An 11,650-nucleotide genomic window follows, 5' to 3' on the forward strand; every position below is an offset into this window, starting at 1 on the left:
CAGGTTAATCCATTTATTGCAGAAGGCTGTAGGGTTGCCAGGTTGCTCCAGCTCGCTGGTGGGGGGGCTTTGGTGGGGTATTCCGGGAGTGGGAGGGGCGTTTCACAATGCTGACATCACCCGGAAGTGATGTCAGCATGTCGTTGATGACGCTCTGCTTTTTGGGCAAAATTCTATGGTAAAAGTGACCTCAAACCATAGAGTTTTGCCCAAAAAGCAGAGCATCACCCCCCTCCAATGTCACTGACTTCACTTCTGGGTGACGTCAGTGCGTCATGCAGAATGACAGTTTGTGGGGTGGGGGGAATTTCCTCCCATCGGCTAGCTGGTCCACCGCGAGCAGGAGACCGCAAAAGTGGGGGATCCCCCATCTGGACCTGAGGAATGGCAAGACTAAAAGGCCATGAGATTAAATCGTTACTGCAAGTGAAGGAATTTTTGTGCATGACATGAATGCTTTACAGACATGGCATCAAATTAGTTTCTCCATAATTAGGGGCAAGCAAGCAGTAGTCACTAATATCTTGTTTTCTGTGCCTCTGCTATAAATCATAATTGAAGCACCCCCACCCGCAAACGCACACCCCAACTGTTACTTACCTGGAATCTGTGCACCAACTCCAATGACTGGCTGTCATTTTGGTCAGCTTCAATGATGACATCCGTCAGTTTGTGTATGATCACATCTAGTGGGCCCTGATCTTCTATTGGTCTGGTAAGGTCAAGCTGGAAAAATCACATAAAAGACAGGAAAAATGAAATTTATTCCATGAAAGATCAAAAGAGACTTGTTTTGAAGGTGGAAACTGAGGAATTCAATTCCTAATGCAAAATATGGGGGATCGATCTTTTAAAGTTATCCGTTTCCTTAATATCTCACCTTTCACCCCAACAAGGACACAAAGTGGCTTACATTGTTCTCCTCTCCTCCATTTTATCTTTATAACAATCCTGTGAAGTAGGTTAGGAAATATAAACCTAGCCTACCTATCAAACTATTACTTCACCAACACTGGTACTCTCCCCTTTGACTGGTAGTGGTACTCCCAAGAAATACCCCTACTGTTACTTGCAATCAGGGCTATTTTGGGGCAGGAACGCACAGGAACGGAGTTCCGGCTGGCTCCCTGTTTGGCCACGCCCATCAGGAACTCATTAGCATAATAGGCCACACCCAACAGCAGAAACTCATTAGGATTGGCTGCATTAGGGGTGTGTGGCCTAACATGCAAAGGAGTTCCTGCTCCAAAAAAAGCCCTGGGTTTTGACAACAAACAAGGTAAATAGAATAAGAAGCAAAGGGTGGGTGTGGCTGGATTACCACACTTCTGGTAACATGGGGGTGTGGCCTAATGTGCTAATGAGCTGTGCTGTCAGGGGTGTGGCCCAATATGCTAATGAGTTTCTGCTGTTGGGTGTGGCCTATTATGCTAATGAGTTCCTGCTGGGCTTTTTCTACAAAAAGAGCCCTGCTTGCAATCTTTTACTTAGCGGTGTCAGGATGGAACTTTGGGCCCTATGCGTACAAAGCATGAGGTCTGCTATGGAGCAGTGTCCTATCCCTATATGTCACACAACATCTGGTGCATTAAGGAATCTGCACACAGATATACATGATGAAAACAGCTGGATGAAAATGTCAACTCGGCGTGCAAAAGTGGTGAAAAAGGAAACCTTTTTGCTAGGGATTATTAAGAAAGGAATTGAAAATAAAATGGTCAATACTGTAATGCTCCTGTACAGACCTATGGTGAGACCTCATGTGAAGTACTGTGAGAAGTTCTGGTTACCTTATTTAAAATCTTGTGTCTCATTGTGAAGTCGGAAGGCATACAGAAGAGGGCAATCAAGATGCTTAAGGGGCTGGAACTTCCTCATGTGAGGAAAGGCTGGATAGTCTGGGGATTTTCAATTCAGAAAAGGCAAGGACGGGGGGGGGGACACAATCAATGCTCCCTCTAAGCTGTGGAGTCTCGTGAGCCAAAATTCTACTTTGTGAGCTACTGGCATTAAAGTTGTGAGTGAGCGATTTGGCCGCTGCATAAATCGGTTTGCTCTGGAGCCATCCCTTCCTGAGCTAAGACAAAAATGTGTGAGCCAGAAGCTAAAAAACTGTGAGCTCACTCACACTAACTCAGCTTAGAGGGAACACTGAACACAACAGAGGCTGAAAAAGTATTCCTGGGGTGGAGAGAACTGGATAGAGAGTGCCTTTTTCTACACAGCCCATAATAGTAGGGCAACTGATTTAGGACAAATGAAAAGGCACACTTCTTTACTTGTCAAGTAATTAAATTGTGGAGCCACAGCCAGTGGATGTAGTGATGGCCATGAGAATAGATGGCTTTATAAAGGGGTTAGACAGATGCATGAAGCAGAGGCCCATCAGTGACTACTAGCCATGATGACTAAAAGGAGGGGGAGGTGATGGGTCACAGAGAATGCCCCTTTACTGCTTTAAATTGTGCTCCTGCTTTAGAGGTGGCTGCTTTAGAAGTGGCTGGGGGCGGAACTCCATTTGAACAACACACCGATGGGATGCTATGCTGACACGCATCTGGGCCTTTTATTCCACTAGAAGGGAATACCGATGTCCTCTGGTAGCACAGGTACTGAATTCTGTCAAGTTTAGAGAATGACTTTTTAGAGGGGAAAATGATGTCAAAACCATGGTTATAAAACAGCCAGATTGTAGAGACCCCTAACCTGTTCTAGGCTTCCCTCCCCCAAATCTTTATTGGTTTTATTGCCAAACTGATGCTCTAAAATCCTCAGGGGGGTGATACAACGAAGATGTTGAAGAGTGTACAAGTGTGTTGGCTCCTGCCCCCTACAGCATGCAGACATCAAATCTAGAAAATCTATTCAAGTTAGCCGATGATTAAAACCCAGGATCCTGCTGATGCAACAGCAGACAGCCCAAAATGGCTACTGCATTTAACATGCACAGGAGGGAATCCCACAGTCTCTCTCTTTCTCTGAAGCTGGGCTTTTACGAAGCCTGCAGGCAGATTACTCAGAGCACTTAAAAAGGGGGAAGCAGCATGTTTACTTTCAGGTTAACCTCAACCACTCCCAAGTTCCCTGGGAGAGAGACAGGATGCAAATGCTGCAATATTAAGCTTTACTTCCTTGAGCATGCAGGCTTTATCTTTTACCTTGTAAAAGATTTACAGGAGGGAAAAATAAATCTTAAGAGGGCTCACTTGCAAATTTCAAGAATTCAGTAGCTCCAGCATACAGCAAGGCATTCAAATGCAGAGCAAAAAGTACTTGTTGGGAAGCAATGAATCTCTCAAAACCAAAATCCATATTAAGAGCAATCAAAACACCACCACACATCATGCAAGTTTCTCCAGAACTCTGCATCAGGCTCACGGTTAAGAGGTAAGGTGGGGGCAAGAAATATTTCGGATCATAGTATAAAGGCCTCTTTGTTTGAAACCTGTAGGATGCTTATCTGTCTTCTGTGGGCACAGGGTGTGGTGCCCATATGGCATCAGATTGCTTGGGCCTCTGCCACACAGGGAAGAAGAAGCAAATATGGAAGCCATCCAGTTGAAAATATAACCACCAATAGTTGATCAAATGTCTCTCAGGTGTCAAACAGGAATGCATAAGTCCCTTAAAAGGCTGAGAATAAAGGGCGAATATAGTAGTCCTTTATCATGACAACGCCAGAGAATAATTTTAGTCGGTGCACTAAGAATCAAGATAAGACAAACTGTGCTGGCATCATGATTGAATTGCTGTTAAGCAGGAACTTGGGGTGCAAGGGCTCTTCTTCCTAACCAGCTTCAGCAAAACAAAACTCTGGTTCCATTTTGCAGCTGAGGGGAGCGAGGATGAGAATGGCATGTTAGCAGAATGCTCATCAGTAATGGTGCCCCCTAACCCATTTGCTCGACTCAATTCTCTGCCCCCCCCCCCCCCGCCAGTACTTCCTGAAGGCATATCTGACTGACCTCTCTTGAAAACTAGGCATGACACAAAAGGAATACTCCCCTTCATTAATTGTTCTTATCATCTTTTAACAAGCTTTCCCCACCAGAAGATCGCAAAGCAGACCCCAGAATTTGGGAGGGACTACACCAAGAATGTGATTTTTTTCTTTTAGCAACTAAGCAGCAGGAAAGATCAAATGTAGAAAATGCTACTAAGAATGGCATAGTCCTTAAACTAATTTCTAATTTCCACAACACCCACCTTGTTTAAGTCATAGTTTACTTCCCTCCCCCCATGCCTCAAAGCGGCTGCATATGAAAAACATCAGAACTGTTTTTTCTTCCACCATATTTTTCCATGTGTTTTTGAAAGAGATATTCCTCCTTTAGTGTATTCTTTTCTGATAGAAAATATATTACACTGGAACCAACTCTTTGTGATTGGCTTAAAGGTAAAGGTAAAGGTTCCCTTGCTCGAAAGCCAGTCGAATCCGACTCTAGGGTTGCGGTGCTCATCTCCATTTCAAAGCCGAAGAGCCAGCGCTGTCTGAAGACATTTCCGTGGTCATGTGGCCGGCATGACTAGACACCAAGGTGCACGGAATGCTGTTACCTTCCCACCGAAGTGGTACTTATTTATCTACTTGCAATTTCTTGCTTTCGAACTGCTAGGTTGGATTGGCTTACCTTAGCTTAAAAACCATTATTTAGAGTTACCAGCTCCAGGTTGGGAAATTCCTGGAGATTTTGGGTATGGAGTCTGAAGAGGGCAGGGTTTGGGGAGGGGAAGGCCTTCAGTGGGGTATAATAACTTCCAAAGCAGCCTTTTTCACCAGGGGAACTGATCTCTGTCAGCTGGAGATCAGTTGTAATCCCAGGAAATCTCCAGCTACTACCTGAAGGTTGGCAGCCCGACTTATGGTAAAACAGGCCCTGTGAACACCTCACTCTACCATGGGGAAATATGGAATTTGCTCAGTGGCCTAGGTCTCAAGCTTCTAGACCTCAATGAGGAGTTCACCAATCCAGTTTTTGTAAGCTGCTCTGAGACTCCGCGTGAAGGGCGGGGTATAAATCCAAACACCCCCCCCCAGAAGGATGGTGAGAAGGAAGGGAGAATAATTTCAGAGTTTTCAGATTTCTTGTTGAGGCTCTGTTTAATGTCTCTAACCTCTCTCAGCCATCTTCTTGGCCTCTGCCCCGAGGCCTGAATCCCCCCCAAAAGAACTCAGAGATCTCTACTCTCACCCCACCATGTGCTCCAAACAGATTCCTCACAACAGGACAAAAATTCTCTGTGTAGTCCATAAAACCTCTCCTTAGGTTTCTGTCAGCTTTCCTTGCCTTTGAGCAAGGGCATCGTGTTCTGTATAGTTCCATCAATGAATGAACCCAAAATTCTACTACGTTTATAAACTGGAAGGTACACAAAGGGAAAACTTGTTTCACAGCCTTCTGGACTGCCTGACAAGGCAGTTTTAGTTTAGCCTCTGAGATTCCCAAAGTGCAAATTCAACATTCGTCTTGCAAAGGTGTACATTTTTACACAGGTATTTTACATTTTCAATATAAACCTAAGAATACTTTCCCGGGAGTAAGACCCACTGAAAAGACCCAAGTAGGATTCTGAGTAGACCAGCCTGGGATTGAGATTCAGTCAACCATGTGTGTAAAACATTACACAACTCACACTTCTGAACAAAGAGATGTATAATTATCTGCAAAAACAACTGTACAACAGAAAGCACAGAGAAGCACAATTAGCTATGAAAAAACAAGCTGGTAAACATCCAAATGCTCTGGATGAAGTTTGGCTCCCCCCCCCACAGGAGTTTCTTGCCCAAGCTGCTTGTGAAAGGAAAATAGCTGCTCCACATGTACAAACAGGTTTCTAAATGTGGAACATGTTCTCTAGTTAGGGACTTCAAACAGTGAGAACCATCAATGTCGACCAATCTTAGATGGATTAAGTAGTTTGCAAGTTCTCCATGTTCCAGGAACAATTCTTTGCTGAGGAAGGTAAACATTTCTAAATTGGGGAGAGTTTGGCATATTTCCACCTCTTCTTACCAAAGGGGAAAAAAATCTAGTCTTTTCAACAGAAATATCAGCTCCTGTCACAGGCCTGACAAAGTCTAGTGTGCATTTCTGATGGCCCTCTACTGAGTAAGACAACAAGCCAGTGTTTGTCCTTGGCTGGAATTCCCGGCCTCCTGCTTCCTGCTCTTTTCAACATTCTCCCTCTAAGAATTTCTTACATTTGACATGTTCACCTCAGAAAGGTTCATTTTGCCACAGAAGTTAATGCACAGTTCTCAAACTCTGTCATTGGGAGGGGAAAAGCCACCAAAGTAAGGAAAAGTAGATACAAAAGACCCTGACATAAGGGACACAGTTGCCAGTATGAGTATAAGCTAAGGCTTGGGGGGGGGGGGGGGCCTTGGGCCTTGGGCAAAAGCGCTCCCTGCTCTTCCCACACAAGTGGCTTAGTAATTAAAGTCTCCAGTTTTTGTAGTAAACCAGAGATCTAAGCCACAATTTTGGTTTTCTCCTCTTTCCTACAAGCCATGCTTCCAGGTTCCCCCCAGTTTTGTTTACATAACAAGTAAGGACGGAAGTTTAGCATTAGAAGAAGAGGCGGCTGGTTGTCCCCAACAGAAAAAAGATCTGACTGTAGGGACAAACGAGACTCTGAGAATCTGAGTGAAGGGCGGGGTATAAATCCAATCTCTTCTCTTCTCCTTCTTATGAATGGGGGGGGGGGGCAATCCGCCCGTGTATCCACCTGCTCATGTGTAAGGACAGAGTTTATTTTTAGCAACACACAGAGTGTGTAGGTGAGGGGAAGTACATCTGCCCATCCACAACGCTCTAGTAATTTAAGCATTTTTCTTCCTGCTGGCTCTCATCTGGTATCAAAGAAGGACTGGGAGGAAAAACAAATCATAAACCAAGGAAGTGCCATTTGTAAGGTGGTGCTGTGGATTTAGTTCCCCACATCTTTCATACTCTGTTCTTTTTACACAAAGACAACACACACACACTTTACATATAAACAGACAGGTGCATGAATAATACACAATGTTATCCCATCAGGTCTAGTATGGCCCTTAGGGTGGAACTATAATTGACATCTCTACCTCATGCATTTAAACAGCAGATCTTCCTTCTGGTCTGTGAAGGACTCTATCCTTACCCACCAGTTTTCTTTTGCAATTGCACTGTCTCACCAGGGTTTAGAAATAAGAAGTATATTTGCCTTAGCCCCTTTTATATGCCCCTGTCAGGGTGTGCATGCCTGAGTGTTTCAGGAATACTACTGACCTCCCTGGCAGGTCTACGATAACCTATATAATAAAATCAATAACACATTTATAAATAATATACACAAAGCCCTTTGAACAGTATTCTTCTTTTCCACTGCTGATCCAAAAGGAGTAACACGGAACCTTTAACATTTGACAGTTTTAATACAGAACTTTAAACATTTGACAGTTTAAGAATAAGAGTCTGTGACCACCTGTCACGTTAAACACCTACTAAGGCAAAAGCATTTGTGCATTCTGTGTATTTTACTCCACCAGCAGATTAATGGCACTCGAACATACTGTCATAAATAGTAGAATTCCAGCTTTTGGCTGGTCTTTTCAGAGTTCTCTGGCAACATATGCTCCTTCTGCTGAACAGAACGTACAGGGCCAGCCTGGACTAGCCCTCTCCAAAGTCTGCATAGGGCATTCCTAAAGCAGCTGTATCATTCCTGGGATTACAGAGCCAGAGAAGTTTTTATACATTATCTTGAGTTCGAGATTTCAGCTTATAAAACTGACCAGGTTCGTGGAATGTTACCTTCCCAGGCAAATTCAGGGTGGGGATTGCCTCTTTAATTCATTCTTGCTATATACAATCCCACTGCAATAATCAATGTATCTAATTCTCAATGTGCCCAATGGCAAACAAGACAGATCTTTCTACAAACCCAAACAAGGTCCAGGTTTGTAGAAAACTCTGAAATCTAAAACACAAATGCACACATACACTTGGGGGTTAACCCCCACAAAATAATAGAAGCAGCACCTGTAGCCCTAAACAACAAATGCCCTCCATGGCCGTTGCTAGGCATCCACAACAGTCTTGCCAGCCTTCAAGCTTTGGTTTCTATTAGCAAAAGGCAGGGAGAGTGGGCAGGACCCTTTCCAGAGCTGTTTTGACATATGAGAGAAGACTCACTGGGGCCAAGTCCAGCAGCAACCACCAGGTGACCTGCTACCACTCGATTTGCAAGACTCACCCAGGACTGGCTGCTTGCTACTGTTCAGCAGTGGCCACCCCATGAAAGTCAGATTAGGGTCTGGGTCTGTCATGGAAACTCAACTGGTGACTTTGGGCCAGTCACACACACTCAGGTTACTCCACCTCAAAGGGTCGTTGCAGGGATAAAATGGTGTAGAGGAGAATGGTGTCAGCTGCCTTGGGTCCCCACTGTGGAAAAAGGTGGGGTATAAGTTAATCAAATAATGAAGATAGATGAAAATGGGGGACAGATAAAATGGAGATGGATGAGAAGAAGAAAAGCAAGTAAGGAAAAAAATGGGAAGGGGGATGGCAGGGGAAAATTAGCTCCCCCACTTGTCCACATCTCTGAAGAACTATAACCTATGTTGCAGTAGCAACACCAGCCAGGTCAGCAGAAGTCTTGATGAGAGGACTTTGGCACCCATTAGTTGAATTGCATATTTTTATTTTGTATATGAATTAGAAGCCACTCCAGGAGCATGAATAGCAGAACAGTAGGATACAAATATAATTAATCAATTAAATAATCCCAGGGCACTGCTGATGTTAATACAGCAGCAATGTGGGTAGAAGAATGGTTCTAAATATGTTTCAGCAGTAGTTGGCTGATGGAGGCACAAACTGCTGTTCAAAAACCTAGTGTACTTCTCCCTGTCTTGAGCCGAAGAGCCTGTTGCTGGAAACAAGAGAGAGCAGTATCTTATCGGGTTACACTGCCTGTAAAAATGTCATTGACTTCACAGGGAAGGGAGATTCAAGAAAGGTTATTTTAGAGGGGGTAACTGGGGCTTGGGTTTAAAAATAGTGCTTGCATGACACATGCTCTCCAGCTTTTGAGTACCTACAATTGCTCAGGCATGGACAAGAATCTAAGATGTGGGCGGATGAAGTAACCAACAGTCTACCTCATCTGTTATGGGAGGCACAGGCCACAACAAAGGTTCTCTGCTATCACAGGCTAGAGATGCTTTAACTGAAAGTCCCTAGGACGGAGTCTAAGGTTTGGCACAGACAAGAGCATGTGCTCTGTGACAGATGCATGACCGGCAGAGGGTCAGATGTCAATGCCCACCTTGACGTGCCCAGAAGAGGTGCATTTATTGAATATCCACCCCAAATGAAGTGGTATTAAAGGCAAAAGTGGGCAGGTTGGACAAAGATGGTAACCTGAGTATTTGCAGAAGTAGAAATGCAGAACAGCCAAGGGAGAACGTGCACACCAATCTGGAACAGTGGCTAGGCTAAGGCCGAAGAAACCTGGGTTGAAATCCCTACTCAGTCACGAAGCTTACTGGGTGACCTTGGGCCAGTCACACACTCTTTTAGCCTAACTTATCAGGCAGGGTTGTTGTGAGGATAAAACGGGGAGACACTACCTGTGTATATCCCACTAAGCCCCCTAAGGGAAGAGCAGGATAAAATTACTGTTTGACAGCAGGCAAATTTAAGAGTAGAAGAGATTGGATTTATACCCCACCCTTCACTCAGAGTGGCTTACAAACTCCTTCCCCTCCCCCTCCCCACAACAGACACCCTGTGAGGTAGGTGGGGCTGAGAGAGCTCTTTCCAGAACTGTCCTTGAGAAAACAGCTCTGACAGAACTATGGCTTGCCCAAGGTAATCCAGCAGCTGCAAGTGGAGGAGTGGGGAATCAAACCTGGTTCTCCCAGATTAGAGTCCGCACACTTAACCACTACACCAAACTGCATCCTGCCATTAACTTGCATCCTGCCATTTCCCACCCACCCACGGGGACCCAGAATGGCTTACATCGTTCTCTTCACCTCCATTTTATCCTTACAACAACCCTGTGAAGTTGGTTAGGCTAAGTATCTGTGCCAGCCCCGAGGTGATCTAGCAAGCTTGCATGGGTGAGTGGAGATTTGAACCTGGGTCTCCCAAATACTCACTATTATATTTTATTATTTCAATGTATACCCTCCCCGCAAGCGGGCTCAGGGCTGCTAACATTAGTCGGTACCCAGTACCGTAAAACCATACAAATACAAATACAAGTACCGTAAAAAATACAAAGATTAAAAAATTTAAATATAAACATTAACAGTAAACATTAAAACATTAGAACACTCCAATAATTAAAGTGCTAGTGATGGTATCATCTTTGGCTAAATGAGATGGCATACTAACAGTTCTTTCCAGACCCGGGCCGGCCTGTAACCATAGATGGTGGTGGTGTGGTGGCTCCTAATTGAAAGCCTGGTGGAAGAGCTCCATCTCGCAGGCCCTGCGGAATTGCAAAACGTCCCACAGTATGGAGCCGCCACTGAAAAGGCCCTGGCCCTGGTGGCAGTAAGCCTGGCGTCCTTAGGGCCTGGAACGGTCAGTCGGTATTGTGTTCCTGACCGTAGTGCTCTCTGGGGTATATATGGGGAAAGGTGGTCCCACAGGTATGTCGGACCCTGGCCATACAAGGCTTTAAAGGTCAATACCAGCACCTTGAAGCGAATTCGGTATGCTATTGGCAGCCAGTGCAGTGCCTTTAGCACAGGCTGGATGTGCTCCCATTTAGGGACACCCATCACAAGCCTGGCCGTGGCATTCTGCACTAGCTGCAGCTCCCGGATTTGCGACAAGGGCAGCCCCATGTAGAGAGCGTTACAGTAGTCTAGTCTCAAGGTGACCATCGCATGGGTCACTGTAGTCAGGTCATCACGGCCGAGGAAGGGAACCAACTGCCGAATCAGCCGAAGATGGTAAAAGGCCAACTTAGCAGTGGCTGCTACCTGGGCCTCCATTGTTAAGGAGGCATCCAGAAGCACTCCCAAGCTCCTAACCTCCAGCGTTGGCACCAATGGTCAAGAGTGGGAACACCACCCCCAAACTGCCCCGACTCAGGCACAGGACCTCCGTCTTCACCGGGTTCAGCTTCAGCCGACTCAGTCTGAGCCAATCAGCCACGGCTTGCAAAGCCCGGTCCAGATCTTCTGGTTTGGAGTCCAACTGGCCATCCAACATCAGATAGAGCTGGGTATCATCAGCATACTGATGACAGCCCAGCCCATACCTCCGGACAATCTGGGCAAGGGAGCACATATAGATGTTAAATAACATCGGTGACAGCACTGCCCCTTGAGGCACACCGCACTCCAGCGGGTGTCTCCTGGACTGCTGTTCCCCTAGTGCCACCCTTTGTCCCCGACCCTGGAGAAAAGAAGCAAGCCACTGTAAGGCAAGCCCCTGGATTCCCATGTCAGCGAGGCGGTGGGTCAGCAGCTGATGGTCGACCGTGCCAACCGTGGCCGACAGATCTAACAACAGCAGTACTGCCGCACCACCCCGATCCAGATGTCTCCAGAGGTCATCCGTCAAAGCGCCCAGTGCTGTCTCCGTCCCATGTCCCGGGTGGAAGCCAGACTTGGAAGGGATCTAACACGGAAGTACACTATGTA

General features: G+C 45.7%; 1 protein-coding gene across 1 annotated transcript in view; it reads right to left on the bottom strand.

The window, feature by feature from the left end:
• The window catches only part of ITPK1 (inositol-tetrakisphosphate 1-kinase), a 161,073-nt gene that overhangs the window by 53,128 nt on the left and 96,295 nt on the right, over nucleotides 1–11,650 (bottom strand). The window contains exon 3 of the mRNA XM_015427204.1: nucleotides 601–726. Within this exon, the coding sequence (XP_015282690.1) occupies nucleotides 601–726 (126 nt within the window). The remainder of the gene's footprint in view (nucleotides 1–600; nucleotides 727–11,650) is intronic.

Source organism: Gekko japonicus, unplaced genomic scaffold (genome assembly GCF_001447785.1).
Source record: "Gekko japonicus isolate JY-2015 unplaced genomic scaffold, Gekko_japonicus_V1.1 scaffold256, whole genome shotgun sequence".
Classification (NCBI taxonomy): domain Eukaryota; kingdom Metazoa; phylum Chordata; class Lepidosauria; order Squamata; family Gekkonidae; genus Gekko; species Gekko japonicus.